The sequence below is a fragment of the Camellia sinensis genome, chromosome 8, assembly GCF_055761805.1.
Source record: "Camellia sinensis isolate YWXY chromosome 8, ASM5576180v1, whole genome shotgun sequence".
In the NCBI taxonomy this organism is placed as follows: domain Eukaryota; kingdom Viridiplantae; phylum Streptophyta; class Magnoliopsida; order Ericales; family Theaceae; genus Camellia; species Camellia sinensis.
Window position 1 is genome coordinate 154,906,473 of NC_138968.1, and position 15,161 is coordinate 154,921,633.

The window sequence follows — 15,161 nt, forward strand, 5'->3', positions numbered from 1 at the left end:
CCAAACCCACCTCTCTATCTCAGTTACACACTGAGACGGGAACCAAACCCTCGTCTAAATGGATGCCAAACCCAAACTGAGAATGTAATGGCAAGTTATGATAGTAGGCATGGCCCATCAGAATTGTTTTGATGCTTTAATAAGGCTGACCTTAATCTCATAATATGATACACAGGGAAACTAATGCCTAGTCAGATTTTAACCATGAAAACTATTGCCGCTGCAATAACTAAATAAACATAAAGAGTTTTTCCTTGACGCCCAAATGCTCTTCTACGAGACAACATTTAAACCTTTGGAACATTAATGAAATATAAAAAATAACAACTAATATACAAGTAGTAAAGTTTTTTTTTGGGATAGTATACAAGTAGTAAAGTTACATAACAATAAAGCATCAAATATTTTGGCTAACAATTCTGAAAACACCCACTTCATGAAAGCAAGCTAGACCCAACCCCCCACCTCAACCCTTCTTCCCCCAGGACAGGCACCATACAAAGATCACTGAATTTCTGAAATGATCAGTTGCCAGATAACGGGAAGTACAACTACTATGGTGTTACATACACCTTTACTGAATAATTATCTAGAATAGCCTAACCTTACAGCTAGTAACTTGTAACTTGTAAGGCTCCAAACCAGGAGGGGGAAGACAATGCAGGTTTTTTTTTTTTTTTTTTCCCATTGCAGCAAGACTTTAGGAAAAGGAAAGGTTCCACTAATGCAGAACATGCCGAGAAATATAAGGTAAAAGTCAAGGGCATCATAATTAAACTTATCTTAGTAGTGAAAAGTCGTCACATCCGTACTCTAAAAAACATCACACTTAATAATCCATTGCAGAGAATATATGACTTAGTTGATTCATTACACAAGGGGCACAAATAATCTCCATTGCAGAGGATGTGGAGAAAACAATTTTCCGTACAAGGTATAGATATTATGAATTTTTAATCATGTCTTTCGGAGTTGTAAATGCACATAATGGATTTGATGCATCATGTGTTCAAGGCTTATTTAGATGATTTTGTCTTGGCATTTGTTGATGATAATCTGATATACTCTAAGAGCAAGGAAAAATATGAATAACATTTGAGATTCATTCTTCAAATTTTGAGAAATAAAAAGTTATAATAGAAGGAATATGCATTCTAATTTATTAATTTAACTACGCTGAGCATGTAATTAGCAAGAATAACATTTAGTAGATCTATAGGAAAATTGAAAAAATTGTGAATTGATCAAAACCAATCTTTGGCAAGGCAACGCCATTAGCGAAGCTTGGACAACCCATAGGCAAGGTCAAGCAGCCTCTAGGCACGTCTCACACTAACACTAGCATTGCCACGCCTTTGGCCAATGAAGGGCAGACAATGGCTCTCCAGAGTAGCCAAAGTCATGTTCCCTTGCAGAGACCATAGCATTGTAACACCCATTGGATAGTGGGGGCAGCCCATAGGCAAGCCCAACGAGCTTCTAGGCACATCCCAACCTAGCATTTGGCACTACCATGCCTCTTTGCCACAACCTGCTGGCAATCACCGAAGGGATACCTTTTATCAACCCTCTTAGATGATTAAAATTCCCACTAAATTCTGATAATTGGACATGAAAAGCCCAGGCATTCCGATTTCTTCTTTTTGTCAAAACTTCTGCTTCTTTATTTTATTTTATTTATTTTTCGGGCATAGATTAAAGAGTTTATAAGATAAATGTGCCATGGGAACACTGCCCATGTAGTATGTACACTTGAATGTATAAAAAGCAAAGGCCTATACACTCTTAATTCCAAGTTATCCACATAATCCAAAATAGACAAATATTAGTGGACATTACAGAAGACCTTTAATGAACAAATGTTCAGATTAAAAGAAAAGAAGAAGAATTGTTCAGGGTCTAAAAATTTTGATAATCCCACCTTATCGAGCAGAGCTCTTATTTGCTCAAAAGGCGAGCCAAAACAAGGAGATCTCCCAAGGTCAGATAAAATTGGTGAAACCAGCAATCCACAGAAGAACATGACAGAGGGGCAATTAATGATTTGTGGGGTGATCTGGTTGTAACTACAAAAATTGATAAGTATCATACAAAACCAAACCCTAATTATCGCATAAGAAGTGCAATTTTTAACACATTGCAATGCAACTGCTGGAGATTTTTAATTCTAATTGGACTGAAAAGTTGATCAAGGCCCACCTAAAGAATCCCTAAATCAAAAGTAGTATCTAATCAAAGAGGGGTATCACTAAATTGGTGACAAAAAATTAATCATTTTGAACCTCTCATCATCATTCATTGTACACTACCATAATGCATGAACAAGAGGAGTAGAGTTTGGAGATGAATTCCTAATATCATGACAGGGATGTGGAAGACCCTGGAATCACAATCTCAGCAACTAAAGTCAAAGATCATTTGCATTTAGCTCCTCTAGTTTATTTAGAATCAAAGTTCACCAAAGAAGGACACTTTAAAACTGTTCAGTAAATTCAATCCATTAACGTTCTAAATTTTATGGAACACTTGGATTGATGATAATTTGAAAGCTATCAATTAAACACACATTACACACTTGGAATCCCATTCCATAATCAGAGACCTATATATAATTAAACAAATATATCAAAGAATCAAAGATTGTCATAAATAAATAAATTCAAGGAGGTGTTGTTATTCTCAATATAATTCGAGTCATTTTGGATCCGGTTAATGTAACATTCTTGGCACTAACAAACCTGGATTTCCGAAACAATTTCGCAACCTCTTTCACCTCCTCTTTCCCACACTCCTCCACCGCCACCACGCACACGCCTCCCACTCTCACCGTCCTCTCCATCTCCGCCGCGAACCTCTCCCGAAAAAGCGCCTCTTCCAAATGAGCACTGAACCCTAGATCAAACACCCCATCGAAAAACGGCAAGTTGTGAGGATCGGCTCGGCTAACAAGCGGCGGCGAGTCAACCAGCTCGACTCCGGTAACATCCCCGACGCCGATCTGTTTCAGAGCCATGACCTCGTGGCCGGGGCCGGCGGAGACGCAGAGGACTTTGGAGTGGTTGTGGAGGTGATTTAGGGTTTGGAGGTCGGTGAAGAAGGAAGAGAATGAGTGGAGCTTGTTGAGCCAGTCCTTGGTGGACCAGAGGCGCTTGTTCTTCTTGTCGATGGAGGTGAAAGCGCGGTGAGAGAAGTCGCAGGTGGACTTTGGGAACTTCTGGTGGGGTTTGGGGATGGAGCCTTGAGGGACGCAGGTTTCTGGGGTCTGGAGGAAGAGGAAGAGGAGGGTCATAGTGCCTATGGTCAGCGATGCGAATGATATTCTGTTCAGGAGGATCTGTATGTGTCTTTCCATTTGTTTATTTATTTTTATTTTTTTCTCTTACTGGGTTGGGGTTGGGGTTGTGTTTTAGAGAGAGGTTCGAATTGGGGTCTCCTCCATTGTTGATGAACTGTGAAGAAGAATAGGGTTTGAATGTGATGGATTGGACCTTCACGACGTCGCTTTGGAGAGGAATTCCTTGGGGTTTCTAGAGAGAGATTGCACTGGTGGTGGAATCCATTGTTGATCAACAGCTAAAGCACCAGATTCGTATGCATCGAGGAGGTTGATTTGATGATGATTGATGATGGGATTGGGAGCTCAACCCGCGTGTTTGGTTGCAGGGTTGTATTAATCTCCCTCACATGAGTACGCAAACAACTCTTGCGCTATTCTAACACTCTGTTTGGTTACGAGTTTAAGAATCCTCTTGCGTGTAAAACTATAAAATAAATCATTATTTTTTTTGTTATTTATTTTTAGTTTTGTCTCACTTTCATGATTTATTTTATGAGGAATTGACCAGTAAATCTCATTTTGTTATCATATACATAATGTGATCCTAATTGTTTTCTTTTAAACCGTTTAATCCTTTGGATTGTTTGTTTACTATTTTGCCATTAAAGTGTTAATTTGAGTTTGTAGACCCGCATGTATTTATGGGAAGGGGTGTGTGAGATTCACGTTCCAAAAAAAGGTAATAGTACTTTTTTTGGACGGTGTGGGTTACAGGCGCGTGATGTGGCGCGTGTATTTATGGGAAGGGGTGTGTGAGATTCACGTTCCAAAAAAAAGGTAATAGTACTCTTTTTGGACAGTGTCGGTTACAGGCACGTTATAAGGTGTGTGTATTTATGGGAAGGGGTGTGTGAGATTCACGTTCCAAAAAAAAGGTAATAGTACTCTTTCTGGACAGTGTGAATTACAGGCACGTGATGTGGGACGTGAAATAACTCCGCACAGAAACGGCACAAACAATACCCAGAAATCAACCATCTTCAACACCTCAATTATCGTGTGATCCTCTTTGATAACCGACGCTCTCCTCTCCACCGCCACTGCAGCCTCCATCGCCGTTTTCTCTTTCTCCGGCATACCCAGCAACGGTTCAGTCACAACCCCCTCGAGGTCCGAATTTGATTCGGAATTAGATCGAATCCAATTCTGGGTTGCGATATACAGTGGGATTGAAATTAGAGAAGCTAAGAGGATTAGAAGGATGATTGCGAATGACTGAGAAATTAAACGATTGTGAGCTCCGATGACATCGAATAGTAAGAGATAGACTGCGACAACAACGGCGACGGCGTTGATGATTCCGAAGTACCAAGCTTCTTCTTTGTCTTCGCCGGCGGTAGAGGAATGTGGGATTTCGCGGAGAAAAAGAATGGTGGTGAGGCAGACGAGGAAGGGGACGATTGTGAGCATGAGAAGAAAAGTTGAAGGGTCGAAGGAGGACAAAGCTGTGCAGAGATCGGTGAATATGGAGGTGCTTAAACCCGCATACCCTTTTAGAATCTCTAAAACGGGACCTCTGTTTTTGTGGAAGTTTCGAATGCAGGTCACCAGCACTGTAGTGTTCATCCGTGTTCAAAACATGAGATCCAAATTACCAAACGTGGATCAACCAATATCCCACAAAATCTGCATTCAATCCCAATATACACCTCTATAGAAAAAAACAAAAAAGATGGCAAACTTGTCCACACACATATCACATAAATTTAAAATGGGACTTGACTGTCCACAAAACATGCCAAACAGGACTTGTCAATCCAAGAGAATAAATGTGGGACCAAATGGAGTAATAGATTGGTAAATAGGACTTTTTGATAATTTCCCCTTACTCGACCACCCCTTTTGTTTACGTTTACAATTTCATTTTTGTTTCCAGGTATGATGCTTTGAGTGAGAATTGCAATTTCCCACGTTCTGTCTCACGAAGGGTTATTTTGAGAAGATAATTAAAAGTTATATTTAAATTTTAACTCATTTTGCATCATATTATTTCTCATCATTTTTGCACATTTTTTATAAATAAAAAAAAATTAAAAAAATCAACTTTTAAGCATTTTTCCAAAATTACCAGAAATGTAATCTCCACCAACACCAAGCATGGTCCATGATTGTATTTGAATTTACCAATATAGGGTACATTTTTACAATCCAATATAATATGCTTCATATCTCGCATCGCCCAAATAAATTAGCAAACCCAATACAAACGAACTACCAAATTTCAGACCAATATATAGAACAATACAATACCAATTCATAAAGAACTAACCTAAAAACATTATCCTGTAACTACACAAACAAATACACTAACATATATGGTATCACTAAAATCAGTGCGAGTTCCAAACGAATTTGAGTCGCACATTAATTATTCATTACACTCTTCTGGGCATTGATGGTATCAATTACCAAGTTGCCATCCTCGTTTTCTTCGTCTCTTTTCGTCCATGATCCAAGATTCACAACATCACAGGGGAATGACAGCGAATCAGGATCCCTTCCTTGCATTTCTTCCTTGCATTTCCTACTTGCAAGGCCATTGGGCCCACTTTTAGGCTCAATTTTGATAATCCGAACCGTTCATATTTTAAGATTTTTTCAGTATATCATACCTGTAAAAAATCAAGTTGATCGGATATCAGAAAGCATGTGTTGGGAAAACTCGAACTAAAAACTATTTTTTCTTAAAGAATTTAATAAACAGTTTTCCGAACACATGCTTTCTGATATCCGATCAATTTAATTTTTTTTACAGATATGATATACTAAACAAATCTTAAAATATGAACAGTTCGGATTATCAAAGTTGGACCTAAGAGTGGGCCCAATGGCTCTGCAAGTAGGAAATGCAAGGAGGAAATGCAATGAGGGGATCTTGATTCGAATAACAGCAACATATAACAGTCGCTAACTTCCAAGTACCTTAGTGAGGGCATGACACCCTGCACCCTACTCCACTCCACCTGCAATCTAGGCAAGAACTTCAAACACAGCCCTTCAACTTTCCATGAATTCCCATCATCACTGCTCCAAAACAACGGACTCATATCAACAAGCCTCGCATACTCAAGGCAAAGATATTGTAATTCAGGAAGTGAATTAGGGTTTATCCAATGCAGTGTAGCTTCACCATGATAATGCCCAAAGTACAGCTCTTCAAGATGTGGAGGGGGGGTGAGCTTGTTGAGCTTCTCTAGAATATTCATGTCCTCGCAATTTTCAGCATTGATCAATAACACCCTCAGTTTTTACAGATCTACCAGTGCTTCAAGCTCCTTGTCCTCAATTGTGCTTTCTTGGTTTATGTCTAAATGTAACACTCAAAGGTCAATGAAATTCTTAAGTTCGCCAAAGTGACAGCTTTTGGTGTGTGTAAGACTTGCCGGTTTGAATCCATAGAGTTCTTGAAGATTAGAGAGGCTTGAAATCCCCTGTGGTAAGTACTTGAGAGCCGGACAATTCCCCAAATCCAAAACAGTGAGCTTGTGTAGTGTCGTGATCGATGCAGGCAATTTCTGTAATCTAATACATTCTACTAGGATCAAAATCTGGAGGTTCAAAAGCTTTCCAATCGAGTTTGGCACTTCAAGTAGGCTTGCAACGTCACGTAGGTTCAAACAAGCGAGGCGTTTCAAGGAACTAATCCAACCCCATAAATCATATTCACAAATGTTTTCCAATTTAACATGTGAAAGGTCTAAGACCCTAAGAGACAGTACTTTTGCTAAACCAGAATTCCTTTTAAGTCTAATCGATCAACTGTCCATAAGTAATAGAGCTCTTATCTTTGAATTATTTTCCAGGGAATGGAATTTCATTTCATTTGTAACGCCCAAATGCCGAGAATCCATTGTGGGTATCTGTCTGCCTCCATCATCAAAGCAGCTGAATTCCTCTTCCCTCACAATCCTAATTGTCAAGTCTCTAACCATGTCATGCATTTTGCAGCTATAAACTCTCCCATCGTAACTCCTCCTTCGCATGACTTCAACGAGGCATCTACCAATTAGTTCTGATAGAAACCTATAAGCTATTTCTATAACGGTTTCTGATCTCCTCTTGTGCATGAAACCTTCCCCTATCCACCACCGAACCAACTACTCAACATTTATTTCATGGTCTTGGGGATAAATTGAGAAACATAGCATGCAATGCTTGAGATGAGCAGGGAGTTCATCATAGCTCAGCTGCAAAGAAGCCAGTACAAAGCCATTCCCTTCTGTTGCCAATTTTTTGTGGAAATTATCGTATAGGCATTTCCACTCACAGAAAGATGTTTTCGAGCACAATAACCCTCCTGTTGCCTCGTTAGTGAGTGGAAGACCTTGGCATTTTTTCACAATTTCCTTCCCTAATCCTTCTATTTGAAGATTCTTACATATCCCTTTTGTTTCCATGAAAACCACTTTGCAGAACAAAGACCAACTCTCTTCCTCATCTAGAAGCTTTAGCTAGTGAATTCGTGCATCCACAACTCCCATATTCTTTATAACTTCCTCATTCCTTGTTGTGATTATGATGCAACTGCTATGGCCCAGTGTCTTTGGTAGCCCACTAGAGATCCGATCCCACCAACCATTGGCAGTGCTCCACACATCATCCATGACAATCAAGTACGAATTGTGAGAAAGTAGTTGGTGAATTTTGTGCAACATTTCACTTATATCAGATCCACTATCATCTTCTTTAACTTGTCTCAATATGCTTTTTGTACAAGCACGAAATAATTTTCTCGTATAATCCTGTTGATTGAGTTTGTACTCCTCCAAACGTCGTCACTTTACTACCTGAAAACACAAACGTGAGCTAACCGGCGAGTGTGTGCCGAAAACCTCTCTGATGCTTAAGTCAACAAATAGACAATAAGCACAAAAGTCTTGTATTAGTGAGTAAGAATTGTGATACCTGTACATAGGTCCTGCTATGAGCTTTTATGGATTATACCTGGCACAATCCTAGTAGGATTCCAACTCTCCTTATAAGAGTCCTCTTAGGAATCACACTCCTAGTGAATAATGTCCATAACACTCTACTCATTGCTAGCCAAGTGAGATGGCTTAAAACCTCCTTACCTCGGTTTGGTAACAGCTCAACCGAGCTAGCATGGTCGCGCCTGTAACAAGCCCGCGGGGGACCTCGCTACAGCTCGGACTCGACTTTGTCAGCCACGGTTCTAAATCTGAACCAAAGAGTCCAAATCCGGCAAATCGTTTTTGAGAAAACAGATTTTTGAAAGAAGTGCCAAACATGGACTGCTTTGCCAGATACAGAGTCGCCACCTAAATATTTTTTTTAATGGGAAATTTAGGAAACCCTGACTCGGTGCCAAAAGGCCACGTGTCCGTCATCACCAAAGTTGCCTCGGCTCGGGAACTTGGGTACGATTGGGGAAGGTCACTTCGTGAGCACCCCCGCTCGCCCGATCAAAGATCGGCCTCTACTAACCATGATATCTATTTTTGAAAACATTGTGAGTTCTTATTCCGGTTATTAGCCTAGGTTACTATGTGATGCACACAGCATACAAGTATAGACTGGATCGCCTGAATTGGAACAAAACATTTCATGTTTGTTTTTGAAAGATGGTTTGCTACCCGCAGGTAGGCTTAAAACATTTGATGATTTATTCCAATCCAAGTAACCCAACCTTCACCCACGGGCATTCAAGCAGTTATATCATATAAGCAATTAGCCTCATAGTAAGCATGCTATTCATGGCATTCACTCACACGCGTGTAAGGATGCTAAAGCATAAAACTTACCGAGTACTCCAAGCCAAAATAGGAACTCATTAGAAATCATGCATGAATCCTAAGTATACAGAAATGCCTAATGCAACACATGCAAAATGCAACTATAGCAGGCTCGGCTATTCTAAACATGGCATATGGAATGCTACAACTAACATGTATTCAATTTGGAATTGAAAGTACAATGCAGTTAGTATGATGCGCCGAGCCCGGTGCATGCAAAACAGATGAATGAATGCAAACATGCCATCATACTGTATGCTAATTGAAATATGCCCTAATATAACCATCATAAGCGGATAAATAAAAGGGAGAAAGACGTGGGGTTGGAAGACATACAACACACACACGCACACTTATTACAGTTGTGCCCTCGCGCAGAGGGTCCGAATAAATAATACAGTCCCGAATGAAAGAATATTACAGTCCAAATATTATACAAATTCCTAATTAATTAATGAATTAACTAAGAAAATAAATAAAACTGGCATGCAAGCCAGGGACTGCCTTGCTTCTGATGGATTATGCATGTCCGGGTTGTCTTGCGCGGAAATCCACCGGGATGCCCCAATTAGCCTCTGTTTAGCAGTTAACCTTGGAAAGCGTGCTGAGCTCCAAAAAGTTGCTGATTCTTCATTTGCTGCAACAGAGAGCAGGAAAGGGGCATAGCAATGTATTTTCACAGATATATGCATACCTCGATCCTCGTGCCACCAATCACGCATACCGAGGCATGATGGCCGAGGAATCGAAATGCACAATTCAATATAGGATGAATGCACATGAAAACACAATAAAACCTAACTCCATCATGGATGATCCGGAGTGTCGGTGACTGGGAAATTGAGACACATTCCGTCACTCGGAGTACGAAATGCACCTCGTTTCCCGTGCCCGGGCTAACTCCTATCCCGAACACGATGCAATATGCATGACATGCATGAAATACAACTAAGATACAATCCTAATATACACAATGCTATGAAAATGAGATGTCTCGAAATGCGTGCACACGAGCACGCAAACCGAGAAAATAACATACGCAATGCAATATGGCTAAAATGGCATATAGAATGCAACATGGACTTATACTAACATGAGAGAGCCTCAGCCACACTCACATAAGAGGCCGATAGATGAAAATGAAGTGCCTCGAAATGCGTGCACACGGGCACGCAAATCGAGGCAATGGCATACGCAATGCAATGGCATGGAAATGACATATAGAATGCAACATGGACTTATACTAACATGAGAGAGCCTCAGCCACACTCACATAAGAGGTCGATAGATGAAAATGAAGTGCCTCGAAATGCGTGCACACGGGCACGCAAACCGAGGCAATGGCATACGCAATGCAATGGCATGGAAATATGAGATGGGCTTACACCAACATGAGAGAGCCTCAGCCACACTCATATAGGATGCCGATGGATGAAAATGAAGTGCCTCGAAATGCGTGCACACGGGCACGCAAACCGAGGCGATGATAGAATGCGATGCAATGACATGGAAGAATGATATGGGCATATACCAACATGAGTAAGCCTCAGCCACACTCACATAGGATACCGATGGATGAAAATGAAGTGCCTCGAAATGCGTGCACACGGGTACGCAAACCGAGGCAATGGCAGAATGCGATGCAAATGACATGAGAATGTGATATGGGCTTATACCAACATGAGTGAGCCTCAGCCACACTCACATAGGATGCCGATGGATGAAAATGAAGTGCCTCGAAATGCGTGCACACGGGCACGCAAACCGAGGCAATGGCAGAATGCGATGCAAATGACATGGAAATGGAAAGCAATCATTCTAATAGAATTTCAGCACTAAAATATGGGGGAAAACAGTCCCGAAATGAGGCGAAATGACACTAAATGCATGGAATTGTCCCGAAATGCGAATTTAGGCACCCGAAATGGCCTATAGCTATGCCAAACATGCACAATATGGACATGTAATGCAAAGACAGAAGCTAGGCAGTCCCAAAAAAGGCACTTTCACAGTTATAAACATGGCCAAACAGCAAGCATAGGTAGGGCAAAAATGGCATGCAAGAATAGGGGCCAAGAGAGGGGTAATGAAGCAAGTGATATAAGAAAAATCCAAACTGAAAAATTCCCTTCTACAACACTGAAGAGGGACCAAAAATATGAATATTTACAGTATATGGCAGCCTCAAAATCAGTATACAAACATGCTAAAAAAAGGCACAAGATTGAGGCTCAAAAGGTGCTATAACATGAAGTATACAGAATAATCACCAAACAGAAAAAAAATGTTAATGAAACATGAAGTATAGGCCAAAATAAGATTATCTCTAGGCCTGTAAAATGGCCAAAAACAAAAACATGGTAGGCTAACAAAACATGCAAGAATGGGGAATAAAAGAGAGATATAACATGAAGTGGCATATGGAGGTCCCAAACCATGAAAGGGCCTAAATGAAACATGAAGAATGGACCAAAATAAGCACTTTTTCAGAACTGTAAAATGGCCAAAAACAAAAGCATGGTAGGCTGCCATTGCATGCAAAAATGGGACCAAAAGGGGAGTATAAAGGTAAGTATAACATGGAAGTCCCAAATGGTGTTGAGCCCTTCTTCAATGTTGAAGAGGGGCTCAAAATAAGCCTAATATTAGTTTACAACATGCTCAAAAAAAGATTACTCATGGGCCAAAAATAGCATGCAAGATTATGACATATAAGAGGATCAATGAAGCAAGTGCATCATGGAGGGCTCAAACAGGGTTGAGCCCTTAATGAAAAGTGAAGATGAGCTCAAAAGAGGGCCCATTTCAGTTAGGGCCGGAGCTTGAAACAAAAATCATATAGGGCTTACAAATGGATCAAGAAAAAGGGTCAAAAGAGGAGACATGTTACTCACCCTTGAAGACTAAAGCTTTTGTTGCTTCTTGGACCAATTTGCAGCTCCTTTAGCCTTTGAGAAGCTCTCCTTGTTGCTGGAAATGAAGTGGTGATGGTAGAGCTTGGTGGTGTAGAAGAAATGGTGATTAGGGACTTGGAAGTTCTTTTAGGAAATGAGAGGGATAGAGAGGGATTTGTCTATGGAAGCTTGAAGACAATTTTTTCTAACCCCAACATATGATATGGCTTGCTGGTTATAAGGGAAAAAAAGGGGGTGCAAAGGTGGGGGAAAAGGAGGGCAACTTTCCCCCACAAAATATCCCCCGGATATTGATATTTTCTAGGGGATAAAGCTCTACAGCTGTAAAGTGAACAGTGTAAGGATCTCGGCCGGCCAGTTACTTTTTCTGCAGGTGGCCGGCCGGCCACACCCCCTAGCCAGCCGGATAGGGGTCAAAAGGGTCAAGCAGATTTAGTGGCCGGCCACCACATGATGGTGTCCTCCCATGTGTGTACATCACAAATATGTGGTTCAAAGTTCAAGAATGTGGGTCCAAGGGGTTCAACATTAGCCCGGAAAGAGGGGTTCAAAAGGGTCAGGTGGAATTACTGGCCGGCCACCAATTTTTAGGGTCCTCCCTTGTGTGTACATCACAAATATGTGGTTGAAAGTTCAAGAAAGTGGGTCCAAGGTATTCAACATTAGCCCAGAAGGAGGGGTTCAAAAAGGTCAAATTGAATTAATGGCCGGCCACCACTTTTTAGGATCCTCCCAAGTGTGTACATCACAAATATGTGGTTGAAAGTTCAAGAATGTGGGTCCAACACATTAGCCCGGAAGTGTGAAAAACGGGCGCCGGAGGGCGTCGGAGGATGTATAACTGGTTGCTGCAACAATTACTGGCCTTTCACCCTTCAGTGACCTCCCCGGTGATAAAACAGAGGTACCTGCCAAAATGAACGAAAACCGTTGCAAAACGAATGCTCGGGGACCAAAACGCGCAGTTCGAGGTCCCGAAAATGGGCTGTTAAGCACCGAAAGTGGCATTCGGCCACGAAGTGGGTTTCTCAGACCCCAGTGTCCCTCAAAAGGGATTAAATAAGATGTATGCCAAAAATCAGAACAAACGGAGATGGTTAGGCGGTCCCGAACCGAGGCACACGGCCAACGATCCCGAAAAACCGAAAACCGGGCTCCGAAATGGGCAAAATGGCCTACGACCACAAAATGTAGCCTACGGACATTGAGAGATGGTCTACGGGACCTCTCCCTTCCCTCAGGAAAAGAAACAAAGAAAACCGAGCCTGGTTCGCAAACCGAGGCAAAGCACAAAAGAGGGTTCGGAAGTCCGGAGGCAGGGCTCACGGCCGCAACTCTGAAACTTCTGAACGAGCACATTATGCAACATCACCAAGCGCTCAATCAATGACGTCTGAGTCTTAAGGTCGGTCAAAAATGGGGTGTCTACAGCGCCCTATGCCAGACCATGCTCACATAGCTCAGCGCTATTACAGGTTACTCTGCAAGTCTTTACTATTTAGACGACGCCCTGCAGAGCTATTATATACCTCGATCCTCTTTCCAACAACACCTCAGTTTAGGACGGCCAGACCAGGCCATTGGTAGCCTACCTCTGACCGAACTATCAGGATAAAGGACCGAACTTATTTACCTTGGCCCGTAGTACAGCCCAACATCCAGGAAATTGCACCTAGCTCGGTCCTTTTCAATAGTTGTACTTAGCTTGGCCGAATTTTCACATAAATTACCCTCTCAGTTGTCCCTTAATTCCATCTACAAAGCATGTTTGGGATTATGAACTTCTAGCTGAGTTACCCAAGTCCCATCTTGTTGAAATAACGATTTCAGCCGAGATAAAACATTGATTTCCGCCAGACTGAAGTTTGTTCGGCTTCCTGAACTTGTGCTAGTCGCACGGCATGTCGCTTCAAAAAAGCTTGTCAACACATCCTTAACAGGACACATGTCACATATCGATAGCTTCCTTGTACCATGCTAGCCATTTCACATTACTCAAAAATTTTGAAAAAGGCCCGTTGTTTTGTCTTTCACATAAATACAACCCCTTCATTTTGAACAGTCACCATTTTACTATTCATCTTTGTTCTTCAGAGAATCTCTGCATTTTGGGCTGCATATCCATACCTCATGAGCTTCAACCCCTAACCAAGTAACTACTGTGTACATTTCGTTGGTCTTCTTGCTGGTTGGACTTTGTTTTCACGCCTTCACACTCGTAAGTTGCTAATGCTTCTCTTTTATGTTCCTTTTTATTTATTTCTATACTTTCAGCACTTAAATCTCCATATATGCGCGTTTATATGCACCAGAGTGTTGAGCAAATACCATAAACCCAAAACCTTATGCTCAAGCTCAAAGGCACACCTACAAGATTTTGAAAAATATGATATTTGATCCAAAATCGTGCTGTAATCGAACTAGGAACTTGTTTGCGACCTTTAGGATTGTACATGACCGAACTAGAAACGCGTTATAACCTTGCGCATTGACCACCAACCGTATTATAGACCTTGAGTTGGCCCTTTTTCACAACTGAACTGAAAACTGCCTGTAGCCCAGATGTAGCCGAGCTAGGCTTTTTTATTTTTTTACTTCACCTATTTACTTAGCCCTATCTAGTTATCTGGACATAACACTCTTTATTTCCACTTTCAGACTTGACTAGGTTGGCCAGGCACACCTTTGCACCCTGCCCCTGGGTGGCTTTGCTTAACCGAGCCAACCAAAGCCTTAACCGTATCGAGCTAGGCCACCGTGAACACATTAACAATTTTTTTCTTAAGTTAAATGGGAAAATACCAGTTTCTAGTGGACTTCCCTGGAGCCATAGCTGAATTCCGAAGGGACTATTATATTCCTGATGACGTCCACCTCTCTTTAGCCGAGCTACAAATCACACCTTGGGGCAAATCGGGCTTCGTTCCTTTTACAGTAATATTGATCGTAGAAGTCGGCCTTCGGTTTCCTATACAACCCCTCATATGTGAATTCCTTAGGCAAACAAGATTATGCCTAACCCAACTCTCCACAAACACTTACAGGATAATAAATGGCATCGTCGAGCTAAACCGCCGGCTCGACCTCAACCTCTGATTGGTCGAGCTATTTTATCAATATTTGCTCGGCCAAAATGACAACGGTTGGGTGTATTCT

At 41.4% G+C, this 15,161-nt stretch overlaps 3 protein-coding genes across 3 annotated transcripts; all 3 read right to left on the minus strand.

Moving 5' to 3' along the window:
* Positions 1–2,480: 2,480 nt before the first annotated feature.
* Positions 2,481–3,713, minus strand: LOC114259939 (S-adenosyl-L-methionine-dependent methyltransferases superfamily protein). Its single transcript, XM_028199969.2, has one exon. The coding sequence runs from the start codon at positions 3,350–3,352 to the stop codon at positions 2,660–2,662; it is 693 nt and encodes a 230-aa protein (XP_028055770.1). The 5' UTR covers positions 3,353–3,713; the 3' UTR covers positions 2,481–2,659.
* Positions 3,714–4,171: 458 nt separating this feature from the next.
* Positions 4,172–4,903, minus strand: LOC114259946 (uncharacterized). Its single transcript, XM_028199976.2, has one exon. The coding sequence runs from the start codon at positions 4,901–4,903 to the stop codon at positions 4,172–4,174; it is 732 nt and encodes a 243-aa protein (XP_028055777.2).
* Positions 4,904–4,942: 39 nt separating this feature from the next.
* LOC145798202 (disease resistance RPP13-like protein 4) lies at positions 4,943–6,543 on the minus strand. Its single transcript, XM_082885694.1, has 4 exons — positions 6,260–6,543; positions 5,747–5,861; positions 5,588–5,626; positions 4,943–4,963 (listed from the first exon to the last, which is right to left on the minus strand). Exons 1-4 carry the CDS (start codon positions 6,541–6,543, stop codon positions 4,943–4,945), a joined length of 459 nt encoding a protein of 152 aa, XP_082741820.1.
* Between the last annotated feature and the right edge of the window lie 8,618 nt (positions 6,544–15,161).